The 19,668-nt window shown below is 34.0% G+C and overlaps 2 protein-coding genes across 2 annotated transcripts in view; one reads left to right on the forward strand and one right to left on the reverse strand.

Annotated features, from left to right (window-relative positions):
- Positions 1-7,981, reverse strand: part of LOC128677700 (thrombospondin type-1 domain-containing protein 4-like) — a 56,605-nt gene extending 48,624 nt beyond the window's left edge. The window contains exon 1 of the mRNA XM_053758726.1: positions 7,885-7,981. The gene's annotated coding sequence lies outside the window, so the exon portion shown is untranslated. The remainder of the gene's footprint in view (positions 1-7,884) is intronic.
- Positions 7,982-15,786: 7,805 nt separating this feature from the next.
- Positions 15,787-19,478, forward strand: LOC128677838 (uncharacterized). The gene is made up of 3 exons (XM_053758977.2): positions 15,787-16,208; positions 17,305-17,497; positions 18,363-19,478. Exons 1-3 carry the CDS (start codon positions 15,909-15,911, stop codon positions 18,659-18,661), a joined length of 792 nt encoding a protein of 263 aa, XP_053614952.1. The 5' UTR covers positions 15,787-15,908; the 3' UTR covers positions 18,662-19,478.
- Positions 19,479-19,668: the final 190 nt, after the last annotated feature.

Consider the following 19,668-nt stretch of genomic DNA (forward strand, 5'->3'; position numbering starts at 1 on the left):
TGCATGTTATCCTAATTAATTTGAAGTTCTTTAATTTACATTATAAATGATGACTCGAGATAGAAAAAATCTACAGCGATATGTTAAAGATAGTGATGCTCGTCACGCCGCATCGGGATGAATGGATGGTATTTTATTTATAGATTTCTCTGATTTTTTAAGCCGTCAGTTTTGTACTACGTTCATATGTAGACTCAATACAATTTTTCGATGACCAGTTCATCAGAGAAACTAACTATAGCAATATGCAGAAACATAAATATGTATATAGTTCAAGAAGAAGCTCTGATTTAAGATACGGATATATTTTTATTTTTAAGGTAATTGAGGCCTAAAATCAAAGTAGCTCCATTGCATTATATTAAATATACTGTATCATTTATTGCATATAAATTTACAATGGGGAAATGTTACACATGTTTAGTTAGTACGAGCTAACTAAACATGGGTAACATTCTCCATTGTGACATCTCGTACAGCATTAGATTCATTCATTTTTCAGAATAGTTTCCCAAAATTACGACAAAACTCACGACAGCGATGATGCAAGTAACTGATTTACCCGAACAGAACATCCAGCAATGGGCAACGAACCGCACCATTACACCGCCTTTTTGAATCCATCCAATGTCAGCCCCTATTCAAATCCTAATCGTATCCACCTGAATTTGTATAACAATTTATCGTGAGAAAACATGCGTACAACAACCACTAAATGGCAATGGCAATAACCAATATCATTTCAGATGCCCTAGGGAGACTTGCATAAAATGTGACATCAGTGTAATATTCACTCGATAATAAAGAAAAAATCGCTTGGGCTAAAATTGAACTTTTCTAGTCTAATTTTAGCCGGCCCATTTCGCCCACCTCCGCCCGAATCAGAAGTATGAGTTAGGGCCCAATTATCACCGGTTAGCAACACAGGGCACGCACCTTTGACCCCAAACGAGGCTTCGTTTTAGTGACCCACTTCGTCTCTTTCGTCTCATGGTATTCATAATTTCATTGCAACCACCATTTTCAAAAAAATTATGAGACATTTAGATTCAAACCTTTTGAATTTATAATATTAGTGATATTAGCTGAATATCTTTCCCGAAATGCTTTGCCCGCCTATATTTCCTACGGATACAGTTTTTTCGCGATGATACTTCAAAAAGTTTGTTGAGTATTATATAGCTAAAACATACAATCATCATCATTCGCATTTGTAACAATAGTTGGGGTAATTTTATTAATTGCCTGTAGCTCATGAATAATAATTATTTGTTTGAAAAGTGTGAAAATGGAGACTCATTATAACTAATAGTTATAGTTTCCATTTTCACGCTTTTCAAGTCAGTGATCAGTCTGATCAGTCAGTGATTTATAAATGATAAACATAATGTCACGAATCATTCACAGTTACTAAAATTGGATCAATTAGTCCAATAAGCATTGATAAATAGCTAAAAAGGACCACCGCTCAAGCATGTTCATTCAGAGAAAACATTAGATATAAGAAATTTCCTTTCACTTATTTATGTTTTCCGTGAGTTCATTCATGTCTATTAATTTTTAATGTTAGCTCCGTACAAACGAGTAAATGTAACTCATAAAGCAAAACACATTACGACTTCAAGTCTGACTAGACGAGGTGAGACTTAATGTTCATTGAGTATTAGTTACGAATAGTGAAAAGTGAAGAAAGAAATGTTGGACAATCTGTAATGACAAGAGATCGGAAAGGATGACGTACGGGAAAAAGAGGCCTTATGCTACTTATGCAGTGGTTAGAAAAAAGCGGTAAAAGAAGAAGAAAGTCACATCCAAAAACATTTAAATTGAAATAAATAACTTTTAATAATTATGGGTTTTTGGTAGTGTTAGCTTTCTTACTTTACTTGTTAGTTTAGATGACACGCAAGCCTTAGGAAGAAAGGCTGTAACCGCATATCACCAGTTCGTGAATAAAGGCCCTGACACACGCTCCTGTCCCGCGGTTTAGTAAAAGTGCGACCACGTCGTAAAGTCCCTAGCAATTTAGTAGGTATTTGGTATTGAGTTTCGTTGCCTGCGAGTTGGTCAGTTCTATTACGTAAATGACGTGGCTAGGCCTCTTCTTTATTTTCCTGTATTTTCTACCACACAGTTTTGCAATATTGAGTTCAAGATTTATATTCAAAAACAAGTTGTTTCAAATTGATAAACATTTTACGTCTCCAAGAGAATTGGCAATCAGTAATGATGAAATCTAAAATTAAATCAGAAAGGTAATTCAGATCATTATTTTAACTCGGCAAGCATTTAATAAGATCGATTTATCTAATAAAAGGAGTTTTATATTTTTTATATTTCATCATATAAACGCTCCAAAAATTACCAGTTTACACTCGCATTAAATTTTATAGCATGTCTCCGCGGCGATAGCAAAGCGACAGAGACGCAATCGGCATACAAAACTCCTAATAAATTCCCAATCTGCCGATATCAATAGCAATAAAACTTTTACGACTACAACAGCCTCTTTCAAGGACAGGAGGATATAATTGAAGAAAACCATAAACAGATGGACTACATAGTTGTGGTGTCGGGAGTCAATAGGCGACAACTATCGCGAATGCCCCTAATGATATAACTACAGTCTCCCGTGATTTCAGTTCAATGACTTTAAATTGTAGACGCACTTGTCTATTAGCTGTGTCTAGATTCAGCTACAATATACTCTGATGTGATCTACATAAATTGTACTGGCATTAGGCTCATGCTTCGTTTGTGCTGAAAACTAAACAGTCAATTTGTACTTTTTCATTCGTCATTTTAGAACATCGTTCTTGTCGGTGGAGTTCCTTCCATCTCTCTTCAATTTTTACTGCTTGTTACAAAAATACAGTTTGAAGAGGTATCTTGCAAAATTATAATTTTATTGTTTATATATAAACAATAAAATTAATAATTACGAACTAACCCGTTTAATTTCTTCACTATAATTCCTCCATTCCTTTTCAAATACCATGTAACAAATTATAGCACATCATTATATATTTTTACCTAAACGCTTATATTTATATTATCAGACTAGGTACAATCGCAATTTTGTTACAACAAACAATTTACTTTTTACTACACACTAAACCACAGCCCACGCAATCCTCTCATAATTATCACGAAAAAGTGCATCAAAACAATGCACTAACCCATAGAAGGTAAATAAACTAAGAATTAGTGGAATCAAATCACTATGATGTAATTTCCCTCGCACGCCGGAATTTTATTAGAGAAACAATAAATTTTCACAATCTAGTGATGTAACTACGAACAGTGCTGATTGTAATAGACTAATAGTTCGTGAGTCAGCTACATTGTCTTTGACATAAGCGAATTTATGCCTTTGGGAAACTAATTAGTCCCTACTATGCGGTTGCGTTAAGAAATCTTTCTGCTTGAGGCAGATATCCGATGTTTCACACCTCGTAAATTTTAAACTTCATTACACAATCTGTGGTAGTGTTTTAAACTTTACAAGATAGTCTGTCAGTAGCCGATCTGTAAAGAAATTTAACACTGAAAATTTGTCACGAAAATTCTTTGGGCGACTTTAGAGTAGAGATCCTGTAGGTAAATGGTGTGTTTGTTTTTTCATGTTCTTTTCTCACGTCAAAATGGAGCAGTAGATTCTTGGTGGCTAATTTTTCTCGGAGGCAAAGCCACGGCAATGGCTAGTATAAAAGAGTAGTGGAGTGGGAATAATAATATGTCAGCGCATTAGTCAAAATCCATCATGTTAGAAAATACAATAAGCTAATACGAGTATAGTACGAAATAAAAAAAAACAAGTGTTTACTAAAAGGTGCTACCTGTATTGGGTCAAATCGTGACAAAACTTAACAATATAATTTTATGTGAACAAAAGCCTATTTAGTATGGAAATTGGGCAGAGTGCCTACAATAAAAAAGCCGTTATTCTGTTATGCAAATGGACTGTAACATCACGGGACTATATTAAACCAATGGATCATTAATCAATGAAATTATAGGTATATTTTTAATGACCAAGTGAGTTTATGGAATTCGAATTTTAAATAAGAAATTAATCAGCGCTTTTCAAAGGTACTAAATCCGTGTATCATACTCGTATAAGTGTATCGAAAATTATATTCGATAAAACTGGCAATACAAGCGTCATAATCACTACATAAATATAAAAGTCCTGTGTCCATTTGTAAGCTTTCTTCTTTTATCTGCACAACGCAGTTTTTACTATTATTTAGATACATAAATGAAGATGCGAAGCCGGCCAGGTCACTAGTTTAAAATAAAATTTCTCTCTTTTAGTTCAATGAAACCTATTTCGTTATGGATTTGCTACCTCCATTTTTATCTTCAAAGATTCACCAAATTCAGTTCAAATATCCATCGTGACTTCTCATCATTTGACATAATTTCTTCACAAATTATATGTTCGTTAGATGGTCACGGGACATTAAGAATCACTTTGTTGATTTATGTCAGTGTAATCCCTTACCTATATATTATTATTGTAATGGGATTTTCATTTCTGGCGCCTTCTGGTTGTAAGGCTCGTGAGGTCATCATGTGCTTTAAAACTAATTGGCAGATACAAGACCCCATCATATTAGGTACTACTTACTAGTTTCAAAGATCGATTCATAACACCGTTCAGTATCCATAAAGAGAACATAAATGTCCTCTTGTCTAGCAATAGTGGGTGTTTATCAACCAATTGACTATTCGATCTGGTATTGCAATGGAAAAATTTTAGTTTTTTAAAATCCGTTTTTCACTCTTCATAGATAACTGTGAAGCATATTCAAAGCTCCCTACATAGAAGATAGAAAATCACTAGTTACATTAACATTAAATTTCTATTTTTAATAAGCAGGTGGTCTACTACCACTGGTGGTTCGAAAATATATGAATAAGTTACGCAGCAAAGTTGTGGAAAATAAAAAAGACTGCGTAAGAAAATCTAGCCACGATCGAATTACTCGCGCTTTGTCGGCGCCTGCGCATCATGTGTGGCTCCGATATAACTTACCATCTGCGTAACACGGTAGCTAGTGTTACTAATATGCTGATATATACTTATCTACGTATATCAAAGTCATACGGTCGTAATTTTTGTATATTTTTTATTTCTCTTGTTTTCAGTGAAAAATGAAAACTGATCGAATAGCCCACAAGCCCCGACTTTGCTTTGGCCAAATTTTTAAAACGAAAATATAGTATTTATACTAAATACACAAACTCATCACTCAGTTTTTCTAGTTTTCTGGCATTTTTTCTTCTATTTTGGAAACAAAAAGATACCCATTCACAAACGTAGGTACACTCTCTAACTCAACTTCCTGAGTCCGAACACTTTCTCAAATTCTCTCCAAATCATTTTAACTACAACTATTAAATTTTTATATCTTTTTAATAGAATCCTGTCCTATCGTCCATAATTAAATTATCAGTTATTTCAAGAGGTATGTTCGGAATAGCATTCCTTTCCAAATAGGTTGGGTTATAGGTGGTTTTATTCCCGATGTTTTTATCATATCTTTGAGTAAATAAATTCGATTTTACGCCGTGTTCTACATTAATCGATGGATAGAGAGTGTTTCACTATTAACTGGGTTTTATACGATATACGACATAAGGTAATAGTTAATAATATATCGGTGTAATTACCAGCTAGGTACTTTAGGCAATTATGAATCAATAAGAGTATAAATTGGTCCGTTATTAATTTAATTAGTAGTTAATAATTTAACTGCAATTTTTGAGTTTATCACAAATAGACAGACACGCGGAAGAGGACTTTGTTTTATACATTGCCTAGGCAACAATAGCATTACCAAGGAAAGTAAGTAAAGTAAAATCACAACCTTATCTTCCAAATTTTAAAACTTATTTTATGTGAATGCAGCCGGGCTCGTCACAGACATCGAACACGCAAATTTAAAAAAGAGAGAGAATCGCAATAAAATCATACATTTCAATTAAAGGAATAACAAATAAGATAAACTCGCGTCGAAGAACAGGATGTCATCTTACCCTGCAAGCCGGATGGACGGCCTAGGAACATTATATTAATACTTGGATACCAGCAGAATCTTAGGTTTCTCGCTTGCGTGTTAGATAGCATTAGTCAGTTACTTGTCAGTTTACGATGTTTTAATTGCCAACTTCATTTCAAAATTAGTAGATACTATATTTTTTATTTTAAGAATTGAAAACATGTTTTATAACGAAATTTAATTTTGTTTGTGTGATTTAAAATTTAGTTTTAATTGGCATTTTCAACTACGGTTTTTAACTCGTACTAGTATATAAGTTTTTAAATATTATTTAATTTTGTAATCATGGACTGTTGCTGTAGCAACGAAAGCCTGGTGTTACCTTAAAAAAATTTTTCGTTCTCGGATTTTTCATCCTAAAGTATTTCGGCAGATTCCCAAGAGATAAATTCTCATTGGAAATTCCATGGGAAGGGTCTAGAGAAAACTCTTGGGAATTTTGGAAAACATTTCCAAATCGTTTCCGGAAAATTTCGGAAATAGCACTTCGCTATTTATAGTGGCAATTTTCCTCTGAATTTGTGTGAACATAGATTTTGCCTTTGTCTGTAAAAAGTACAGTCCAACCCGCAGGCGCGGTAGTACAATATTTATCGCGTGGATTAATCAGTAGTTCACAAGTCCGTGCAATCTGCTGTATGCAAATAGCGGACGGAGCCGGGAGCAGAGATAGTATCTGATGTATGTATACTGCGGTTCAATGTTAACTCCGCTCATTGTTAGTACAGTTTTTATTGGCTGTAGATCCTTGTCAGCAGTTAGATTATTATGTCTAGAGACTTTTAGTACGAGTAGACAGCTTTTTCATAGAATATATACCTAAAACTATATGTTAAATAGTAATCTAACTAAATGCCAAAAGCAAATCTTGCAATATCAAATTTATGTAAAATCTTTTATTAAGTATAAATCTTAAAAAAAGAAACCTATTTATTTGATACGTTAGCATTTAGAATAGGCTACACACAATACTACCTATATAGCGTTATGCCGGCTATACACTATGACTGAATATTTCGCCAAACTTTGGCGGATTCGGCATGTATTATTGGATTTTCATTGCAGTAAATATAAGCGAATTATAGCGATAGTGTGAACATAGTATACTAGAACCAAATAGGTTCCCGCTCAGCATAATGTCTCGGTGGTAAATAAAATTCAATATGCATAGAAACAAAAATAAACTACAAACACAAAATGAACGTCTGTTAGTACTTGCCAAGTTTGTACAGTGAACTTTCAGAACTTTCTTGTCAGTAATAAACAGGTGTAAACAAGCTTTTCTAACAAGTGCCAGGTGCGTATTGTTCGTAAACACGCTACACTTGTGCAATTGGCTCGTTGACATCCTAATATTTGTAGGACAGATGTGAATAATCGATTTATGTGTGGCTGGATGCTAGAGATATATCAGAATCTGTTAGAAATACCACGCATAATTATTTTAGATATTAGAGATAATATACGTGAATCATAACTGACAACTAAGAGTAAGCTACTTGCTTCTCTTATGAAGAAATTGCAGATGTTCCAAGTAAATTACATATATAAGTATGATTATTAAAATTTCATATACTTTGCAATTTGTTCGAATAAAAAACGGTTTAAAAATGTGAATTTTCCGAGATCCAAAATTTCCGCGAATTTGGAAAGAACTGCTTAAAAATTTTATTTATTGAAATTGTATTTTAATAGCTGTTTATCTTACTATTTACTAAAATATTTTTTTTGATAAATGTTGTTATAGTAGGTAAATACAAATAAGTACTTACAAAATTTAAGTAAAATAGGTACAAATTTTAAAAAGAAAACTTACCATACAATTTAGATTTTCCTGACTATGTTATTCACATGTGTAACACAAGTCAACTAATTACTATAATTTGCACTAAAAACCTATTCAAAAACGGGTACTTATAGCGTACATTTTCTTCGGAAAAGTGATTTGCGCGTGGGCATTGCTCGCCTACTTGACGATAGCTTTCGACTGAAGGGCTTGGTGTAAAAATGTTGGTAAAAGCCTCGATTATGATAGTGTTATAACAAGTTGCTATACTCGTAGTTGACGCCGCGACTCGATCGCAGTGCAGTGTTCTAAATTCCCGGAGATAAGAGGCATGTTTGTCGGTGCATCTTTTTTATTAGCGTTGAAAATTAAGTTGAGATATTAGTTATTCACTTGAAATGAAAAACAAAAAATACACAGTTACAGTCAGTCGTCCTCCGTTGCGCTGACGTCCATTTATTGATAAATCAACACAGAACAACGCAGAAACTGTTTATAATATTGACGTACGTCGACGCATGTCAATATTACGAAAACAACGGAGCTAAACGGAGCCGCAACATGCTGCGACATCGCAACGGGGTTTGACGTGGCAATGAACCCGAGCTTGTAATGATAAAATAAAAATAGCTATAAAAAAAAATCAAAATATCAGGCAGTAATATTATAAGTACCTGGTTCTTTACAACACGTTAGTGTTGACACACATTGTCTAACCAGAAGTGAAGCAATTAGCTATGGATGGAGACAGAACAATGGAAGTGACTCCACCAACAAGATTCACCGACAAATTATATGATGATGATGTAGATATAAGAAAAATTTTATACGAAAATTTGAAAACGTTAAGTATTACTAGATTACGTTATATAATACTAACTACTGTCTTACAAAAAAAAGTCCGATTTTTCCCTACGAGCGTAGAGTTTAAAATCATTTCATTTAAAACTGGCAACCCTAGCTATTCACATTTACTAATTCGTCGCGGGAATCCGAGATGACAAGTTAAAGGAAAATCGCGATATGTTGCTGCGCACGCGCAGTATCGTACAGGAAGACATTATGTATAATGTGGCGAATGAATAATCCTGTGGGATTTGATACTCATTTTATTTATTTAAATTAAGTATATCTATAATTATACCTACATAAAGTTTTATCAGTAATACTTAGGTACTATTTTTTCTCAAGAATATAAATGTAAATGTAAATGTCTATTACAAGTATACTAAATTTAGTATACTTGTAATAGACATTTACATTTACATTTATATTTATATTATTTGATTTGATACTCATTTTATTTACTTAAATTAAGTATATCTATAATTATACCTACATAAAGTTTTATCAGTAATACTTAGGTACTATTTTTTCTCAAGAATATAAATGTAAATGTATATTACAAGTATACGAACAATTTTTCGTCAACAATATCCATACTATATGGCCATATACAAACCCCTATGTACTTACCTGATGTTAACTTGGTGATAACTCCGTAGAGGATTATATTATATATTAAAAAATTGCTTTATCAGTATTATCCCATTCCCAACATATATTTTTTGTTCGTTTACCTCTTCACGCTTTATCTACGTACGAAGAAGTACGTAGAAGGACAAAGGGTACCTTTCATCCCGGAAAATACTACTCCCGTGGGAAAAATACGCGCACGCAAAAATTAGTTTTATATATTTTCAGGAAAAAAATGTACTTAAATATATTTCTAAACCCAAACACGTTTTATGAAATTGCTCGTCGATAATATCCACCATTTATTTATGGCCATAAACAAACCACTAAATAGTTACCTACCCAGATGTTAGCTTTCGTAACGAGTTCATCTCACGCACCGTGCAATTATTTCCCTCTAATATATCGGTCACGAAACAATTACAGGTAAACCAGGCGCAAGATAACTATTCTCGAAATATATGACTCACTGAACTCTAGTGGGATTTTTCGAATGGTTACATTTTCCTCTCTTCAATCCTCAGGATGAAATTTCATTTGAAACTTATTTCAAATGAAATAAAACAAGCTCCTTTGGAATCGCTTTCCTATTTACTTTATGTTTCGTTATTGCACCTCTGTGTGCATAAACTGTTAAATAAATAAACACAAACTTCTTCTTTCTTTTCTCGAGAGTTCAGAATTTCAGTTGGTATAAAAGTATTAAGTATTAATTCCACCGACAAGAATGACGTTCTTAAATGATTATGAAAATTATTAATTAGTGAAATACGTACATTATGCTGAATAATAAGTGTTTGACTAGGACGTAATTCAACAATTGTCCCGTTGCCAGCCAGTACACTTATTTCCGTTACTAATTAACTAAATATTATGTCTGTATTATTATATTTTTTTTCGCTCAGTCATTAATTTTCTAAATAGCACCTCAGTTCTTATAAATTAGCCACTTACAGCCGCGCAAGATAGTAAACAATATATTTGCTCCGTGCTTGAATAGGAACGCTCTTTTGTCGATATAATAGTCATTGATACTTACAAAAATGATATGTAGTATTAATTATGCATATAATAAAGAATATACTTTATAATTCTTAATCTACGCCTTATTTTTTATGACGCCTAAACCTAAGACGTTATTAATTTGCTTAGCCATCTAGCTTATAGTTGACTTTTTAATAACCATTCAGAAACAAAAAAATTTTAAGTCAACATACTTACTTCCAATCTACCAAGTAGGTAACGCACGATAGAACATGCAAAATCATCATCAAATAATCCGTACAACCAATCTCTGCGTAACCCTGGCTTGTAATCCAGTTAATCGATATAGAATAGTAATCGAGTAGGAACAAAGTGCGTCGAGTCGGGTTTATCGATATATGGTATCCCGACCGACTGACGAGACCACACAGCTGGACGTATCGGCCCACCCCACAAGGCAGTGATTCTCAAACTATTTGTTTTTCTAAATTAAAAAAAATACAATGCTGTACATCTGTTAGACATAACTTCCGAATAACTGCAATAGCATTTGAATTGTATTGAATATAGTGAAGAAAAACTTGATTTGTATATACGATATCTCTTCTTACAGGGCAGATGGAGGCAAAGTCTGCTCGACGCTCAAACTCGTTTTATTGGGTAGCAGACTATTTGATTATTACAAGGTTTACATGAAATTAATTAAAATACTTTATTAGAGTTGAAATGTAAAACACTGCAACTGCCGTGGTACGTTCAATACCGGACTTTATTCAGCTGTTCCTGTGGCTATTATTGATAATTATGAAGAACACACCTTGTGTTTAGTAGGTTCGAGACCCACACTCCTTATCTCTTGTCCTCACGGGAGATAAGCATGCGCCGGCCACATTAAAAAAAAATGTAAGGCATTGTAAAGTTTGAAGACCACTTGCAAGCAGCTCCAGCTCTGTAATCTGTATTGCTTTCTTATTAAGATATTAACTACCAGCCGCAACGCGGCATTAGCTGCATTATGATCGTGATTTGAAGGCAGTGCACCGCGGAGCATTCGCAATAACTTGTCAAGGGACAAGGTATCCTGTTTTCTGTTTATATTATTACAAGTGACCCGTCCCGGCTTCGCTCCGCTTGAACAGTAATAAATAATTCACCTAAACCTTCCTCAGGAATCACACTATTCATTGGTGAAAACAGTACGAAAATTCTTCCGGTAGTTTTTGAGTCCATTGCGTATAGACAAACATACGCGAGACGGACTTCTTTTCATAATATGAAGGGGTATCTATGTTTTTATGTCTTGTTCTTGCTCTCATCTGAGCGTAATCTCAGTTTCTTCAGTCGTAAACCGTTGGATTTCAGGGTCCGGTGAATACCGGACCCTGAACAGAACAGAACAAAAGGGGTTTAAGGATGAATGTTTCCGAATGGCAACATTCATCCTTAAAACCCTTTCCATCCTTGGGTTTTTAAGATCCCCGAAGATGGTAAAAGCTTTTTACCATTTTCTAGGACCACTTTGTCATTTTAATAGGTACTAAGTAATAATATACCAATGACCCATGTTTGACATAAAAAATACATTATGAATTATGAACAGAGATCGGATATTCTAGTGCATAAATTTACATAAACTTCGACGTTGTATTAACATAGAATGGATAATACCACCTCTAAAATATAAAATATTTTTTTTTATATTTGGTAAATTTTAACACCATGCTTCAATTATTTGACCTAGCATGTAAGGTACACACCTAATACTTACTTAAACAGAGCGATCTTAGTATTATTTTACGTTAATTAAAAACATAAAATTTTAATCTGACTGAATTTCAGTACGGACATCTAAAAATGGAATAATATTCTTCAAATCAATAATTTGCACCTAACTATATAACATTTCAATAAAATCCAATAATTCAAATAATTCATGATTTTTAAATCATGGTCTAAAAAAATATTTTATATTTTAGAGATGGTGTTACCACTCTATGTTACTACTACGTCGAAGTTTAGGTAAATATACACTACAATATCAAATCTCTGATTATGAATTATAAATTTTAGTTCATCACTACCTGTGCCCCATACTTTCGCTTCCGTGGGAGTTTAGTGACAAAATGTAGCCTAGTTCCTTCCTCTAGTAAATACTTGATATAATAAGACATTCCTAGATAATAATTAAATAGTTATTATATAAGAGGCATAAGAACCTCTTGCGTTCCCCTCACGCGTATGTCTGTCTATACGCGATGAACTCAAAAACTACCGGAAGAATTTTTGCACGGTTTGCACCAATGAATATAAAGAATACATATCTTATTATAAGGAAGCCAGCCATTACCGGATAGAATCTCTGATTTAACGAGTGAAGAGCAGCTCCAGCAGCCTGCTGTAGACAGTGGCGGCGAGGCTGGATGTGGACAGTGGCATTATGTTGCCAGTGCAACATACTGGACTGCATCCATCTCGACAAAGATACACGTGTTTATTATCGTGTTTATTACTGAAATATAATTTAAGTTTTTATATTACTAACAGTATGGGCTATGCCTGAAATAAACGCATTTTATTTTATTTTTATTTTTTATTATATTATTATATTATTCGGGTAAGTAAGTAAGAACCTAATGTAATCCAAACTTTGTTTTATTTGATGTTTCTTTATTTACATACTAAATTGCTAATCATCGACGAGCTATTAAAATTTCTTCTTGGCCGTTTTCGATAAAGATTTTAATGCTTCAAAAATGAATGAATCTTACAAAAACTAACGTGAAGGTCTCTATTTTCAACGTCCATAAATTATATTGTCTACAGAACCTATACAGTAGAACATAAACGATTATTACAAAAAGTAAGCCGTAATACAATAATGAAAATACAGTCCATCCCTCCGTCCGTCCAAACATCCAAATATAACTATTTATATGTGTCAAAACGACAATAAGAGAGGGAAGCACAACATTGATGTTAACTTTAACCTGCACAAAAAACACAAAAGTACCTGCACCACCTACACACGTCGGTCAAAACATGGATTCAGTAAGTACTTTGCACACGGAGTACCTACTAATTCCATGGGTCAAAATGTCTAATGCAACTTAGGGTGAATTGCACCGTCAACTTTGACGTAGGTTAAAGTTGACTTCAAAGTTCAATGGTGGAACCCATTCTAAGAAGGCGTCAAGATGTTAACGATATCCTACTTATTATAAGTTTTAAGACATCTAACATTATAAATAAAATGTTGATATTTACGTGTTTAATATTTTTTTTTTACTAGCTTCGCTCCCGTAGGAATATAGAGAACAAAAGTACTCTATGTGCTATTCCAATTTACTTCCTACTCTGTTGTGTCGAAATTCATTTTAAATGTTAAGTTTGCGAGATTAAAATATCGGGTAATAAATACACTCATAATCCTTCAAACTTTCGTATACCTACTTACTCATAATATTAATTGGGCTTTTACTAAAAACTACCTAACTTTTATTATGAAAGAAAAACCACATGTTCATGTCTATCTGTGATTTTAACATTTTTAGACAACCGTCGACGGATCCTTAGTGCAATAAATCAGATTCAATAATCGTCCGTAATCGATAGACTTCGATGTGATGATCGATTTATAATCGTCGATGCGAGAAACGCTGTTGCATTTCCAGGTAAAACCTGAGATTTTAGTTTTTGTTTAGTAGGTGAATAGTTATTTCTAAAACGGAAGGTCCTTACATACATTATATCAAAATTTGCTGTTTACCCGTTACTTCGCCCGCTTAAATTCCCTCGGGAACAATTTTTTCTTCGTATTAAAATGGGATTGGGATAGTTGAATTAAAAGTATATAATATATAACTCGTAGCTAGCTAGCTAGTATTTAAAGTCTTAAAACCCCCTTCCGGGACATTTAACGTCCACAGACGTTAAACTTCTTTTGTGTCTCGTTTAGTGTCTCTCCATAGACAATAATATTAAGAGAAATGCTTATGTATTGAGTCTATACCTAATTGCCTGTTACACTGAAAATTTTGTTCTGCTGTTTGAGAAAATGTAGAATAAAATTAAAAATTTTAATATCTCCTTCAAATAAAAATCTGAAATCAAGATACCTAGTTGCCATCATAGAATAATTATTACTAACAAGTCCACATTCAAATTCCGAACGTCGTTATCACGTGCCACGGTGACAAATGGGCTACGCCCGAAGCGCGGGAAGCCTTCTAGTCGAGGAGCCTACATTAATTTAGAATTATTAATCGTATGGCAGTCCTTCCCTAATAACGGCTTCGTAGTGTTATTTCCTTAATGTTTTATTTCGTTTTGTAGTATAAGTTGGAGGAATAAATGTATCACATACTATAAAACGGGTGGTTGATTGTGTTTAAAACTACTACTCACTCTTACAGAAAATAATTTGAAGTACCTACCTACGTTGACTACCTACCTACACCTAATTAAATACAGATAAGAAAGTACCTATTTACATTTAATGGAAAAGTGGCAAATTTATTGCAAAAAATTTATCAGAATTCCAAAACTTCTTCAAAAATGATTAAAAATGAAATGAAATTAATTTACATTATGCCTAGTCAAACAAAACAAATTGTAATTTGTCTTGTCTAGAATGGAGTAAAATGGGACCAGTAGTGCCATCTATGCATTAACATTAATTTCTCTTCGATTATGCTGCCATCTATTAGGGAGTAGTGTCACTATAAAAAGCACAACTTTTAAATACAATCCTAATATAGATGGCCCTCAACCTTAATTTCAAACCTTTATTTTATAATCGACGAAAGGAAAAGCAGAGTTATGATTTAAATCCAGATTTAAATAATACTTATGTAACAGGACCGAATCAAAGGGAATGAATGAAGGACTTTGCCCAGCAGTGGCACATAAAAAATAATATTCGTAATTTTAAATTTCATTGTTGGATGAGTTTTTTATTTTTATTTTATATAGCAGATAAATAAGTATGCATTTATCTGCCTTTACTAATTTCTATAAACTTATATGGTATTAGATATCTAACCTACTACCGGAAGCAGGTATTATATAATCAGCGATCCTACTAATATTACAAATGCGAAAGCTTGTGAGGACTTATGTGTGTATGTATGTTATCAAATTTGATACATGGATAGAAATACTTTTTATCATACATACATAGAGTACTTTTTATCCCTAAATTCCCACGGAAGTGAAGCCTCGTGGCGCAGCTAGTATTTCATAGGTAAGTTTTTTTATACACTAGTATGTACGAACCATGTTTAAAATACGTACGGTTATGGAAGTATACCAAGATAGGTACATAGAGAACATATACAATCAAAATGATCACCAATTTCGAAATTCCCCACCAAATAGTTCAGAGATTGTACAAAAGTAATCATCTCATATCGAGGGTTACGCAAGATGATATCTGAATAACTGTCAATTGATAACATAACAATCGCATACTCTCGCTTTATCTGAGAGTACCATCTAATATCTACTAAATTTTAGTCCATAACCGTTAAAGGTCCTATATGACCGCGTGTTTGTTAGTATAGAAATAGTAGGGTATCCAGAAAAGTGGTCAAAAAATGGACCGCCCTAGCACGAGCCACCAATCCGTGGAGAAGATTGAGGTGTTCGAAGTCAGAGAACATGTTCCTTATAAAGCAGAAGTGACTCGAGCACCGGCGGCGTATGACGAAGAAAGTGGAGAACTTTACACCAATTCCTGGGACTCCGCGTGGAAGGCCATATGTCAGCTGATAAACTTACTTCATCATATGCAAGTAGCTATAGTGGTGTTCTGCATATGGCATTTCGCTCTGACGTCATCGGCCAACGGCGAAATTAGTAGCTTGGAGCTGCATATCATTTTTGCTGGGACAGGGGTATGTATTGCAATTGCTTTCAATATTCTGTCAACTGGAGCCATTATTTGTTATGGATAAAAATATTTTATAAATTTGGCATGTAAATAATGCCTTATCTGTGAACTTCCCGATCATATTAACAACGATCATATTATATTTAAGTAACCCAAATTCAGAGAATCTACAGTTTAGGTACATACCGACTAAAATATATTATAAATGTGAAAGTATTTTTGTTAGTTTGTCCTTCTTTCATCCAAGAACTGAACATTGAATCAAGATCATTTTTTGTGTGGAGATAGAGGCATACTCCATTGCTCCGTTGCGCTCCGTCGTCCTCCTTCAGGTTGTATCCGTCAACGGACAACTCAGAAATTTTGTGTAGATTCGACGTCAATGCTTATCAGTGTCTTATCTACACAGAATTTTGAATACTTAACCTATAGAAAACAACATAGCACAACGGAAACGAGACGTGCTGCGTTGTCGCAATGAAGCACGACTGAGCATGACGAGGAGCATGGCTCTTAGTTGGAGAGTGACACAGGCTACTTTTTGTATCCTTTGCATGGAATTAGTAGGTACTCCGAAGTACTTACTAAATCCATGATCCTATGTAGAAACAATGTTAAAAAGAGAGCTAGAGTTTTCCAAATTCAAAATTAGACTACGCATGCTTGTTTCCCGCAGACTTGCTACGATTGTTACCTATCTTCAGATCTGTCTCCCTTCTATTGGAAGTGCTCTCTTCATGCTGGCTACACCACTATACAGTTTGCCGAACCTTCCAGATTCTGTATACATTGCTGATTTTTCATTGCAGTAAATAAAAGCTCTCATATAAGCTACGCAATGTATTGCCTTAGTAGCTAGCCCGATAGTGTGTATAGCCGGCACAACCACACGACGATAAAGTGAAATAAAGGTAGGTGCAGACAAGTACTTTTTATTATACTGTAGCACAGAGATTGGTTTATGCTCAGTATTTGCCCAGTCTCTTCGCTAAAAGTCGGTCGCAAACCCTCCTTGTGGATGAGTTTGCGCTTTACGCCGACCTGTTCTGACTGAATCTATGGGTAGGTGAATGATGTTGATAGTAATCTTTAACTTCCAGTACCAGCTATTCCTGGTGGAGGCAGTGCTGACCCTGCACCCGCACAACTCCTGGTCGTTCCAGCTCTCCAGAGACGCCAAGCGCATCGTCCACGGATGCCTGCAGCTCATCGGAGCTCTATTTGTCATGACTGGCTCCTTCTTGGGCCTATCAGGCTCCGACATGACGATTACTGGTGCTCATGGTATTTGTGGTAAGTTTACCATAGCCTGCATGTGTTTTAATAAAATGTTTTTTTGTCTTCTGCCTCGTCTATCTAATTTAAGTGTTATCGTTGGTGTTATAACTTTTAAAAACATTCGAGAACGCTCGTCAAGACACAAAATATGTTTGATTGTTACTTATACACGTAAGACGGCATTGCATGACCCATTGCTCAATTGTGCTCCGTCGTTTTGACGTCCGTCGACAAACAACGAGCATGGTTTGCTGCATGCCAAGGCTCTAACTGCTATAGGAGCCGTGAACCCGCGAAAGTGCTAAACACTAATATGCCGAACTCAGAAAGATGTCGAAGAGAATGCACGAACGTTGCGCAGTTTGTATGAGAGCTTTTATTTACAAAAACTCCGCAAAGTTATATATATGAGATATAACTTTGTAGATTTTTTGTATACTTATATATATATATGAGAATTTAACTAGGTAGATTTACTTGCTTAACATAAGTATCGTGGTTAAAATAACTTTGCAAAAAGTAGTTCAAGGTAACAAATACGAGAAAAGAATCCATCAAACAAACACACTCAAAGATCGCAAGTTTCACAAGATAGGGATAAGATAGCAAGCCTTCAGTTAAATTCATTACGAAATTAAAGATAAAATTAGTATTTTCCACTTCAAAATATCGTAGTTAGGTTGAGTCACGAGTAACGACCACATTATAGGCTAATAATATATATATATATATTTACCTATACCTAGGTATAAGTAAGCTAGCGACCCGCGTCGACTTTGCACGTGCAATACATGTTAAAGGCGTGTATAGGCGAAGTTTTAAAAATCTAACCATTAGTGACAGACAGAGAAAGCGACTTTGTTTTTATTTTCAATTTCAGGTGTGATTGCTCTGGCGTTCACTCTACTGAGCTTCATATCAGGACTCTTAGCACTTTTCTCAGCGAAAGTACGTCTGTTCCTGAAAGCCAGACCAGTGAAGATCCTACACATTGCAGTGGGATTATTTGCAATCTGCATGGGACTTATTACCATGGCCATAGGGTTTAATAAGCCATATTTTACCACCAATCAAGAAAGTCTGTCTACAGGACTTATGGTGTTTGTTGTGATGATCTTGTTGTATGTTGTCATTCAGCCTGTCCTTAACTTAGTATCAACGACCAAGGAAGCTCTCTGACTAATTGACATTGCTGGTTCAACAGATGGCGACAGCAGAGCCTAACCAGTTTTTTTTATTCTTAAACTAAAATAATAAAAAAAAAACAATAAAAAAGTAATAAACATGTAGCTAGGTAGGTATGTAATATAAATAATAGATACTACATTACTTTCCAGCATCGACACATTTTGAAGACGTAGATAAATTATAATTCTACTCTATATTTATTTTGCTTTCGGTCGTTTATTATTATTTTTTTATAAATTTATACTATTTTAAGTTTTGTTAGATCCTAGGTTAGGGTTATGTAAGTTATTGTTAACATTACATGTTTTATATATGAAGAAGTATTGAAGGGTTCAGATAATTATGTAGTACATAAGATTTTTTATGCGTAATAATTATTGTTACGTATAAAAATTCTTGCTCCATTGGTATGTATTCTCGTTAGAAAAAATGTAATATACTTAAATTGTTAATGATGATAATGAATAATAAATCTCCAACCAAGAAAATAGCTATATGTAATAGGCATTAAACTATGTATGTCAAGGAGTAGTTTCATTAAAATTATTAGGTACAATTTTTTGGATTGGAGATTTATGATGGATGACAAATGGTAATTATATCAATAATTAATGGTAATTATATCAATAGTTGTGAATAGTAAAAAAAGTTAAGTTTATATATGTATGTATGTTGATTGTTCATTTTGTGTATGTAGTAGGTACTTTTATTGTTATTGTGTTGACTATAATAATATTAAGTAGTGGCGTGACGTGACTAATACATGTATGCATGAGTGTTAATGTATTTATTAATTCATTAAACAGTTTTCTTAAATAAAGTAAAATAAAAAATTAGATATTTTTATTAAGTACATTGATTAACCTATCCTTAAAATGATCCTTAAAGTTTTACCTACCCTCTATTTATTAAAGTACCAAAAGTATGTGCTTAATGTACCTACCTATTTCCTAAGTAAAACAACAGAAAGAAAACTGAGGGCGCCACCAGGGGTGTGA

Source organism: Plodia interpunctella, chromosome 18, assembly GCF_027563975.2.
Source record: "Plodia interpunctella isolate USDA-ARS_2022_Savannah chromosome 18, ilPloInte3.2, whole genome shotgun sequence".
Classification (NCBI taxonomy): Eukaryota; Metazoa; Arthropoda; class Insecta; order Lepidoptera; family Pyralidae; genus Plodia; species Plodia interpunctella.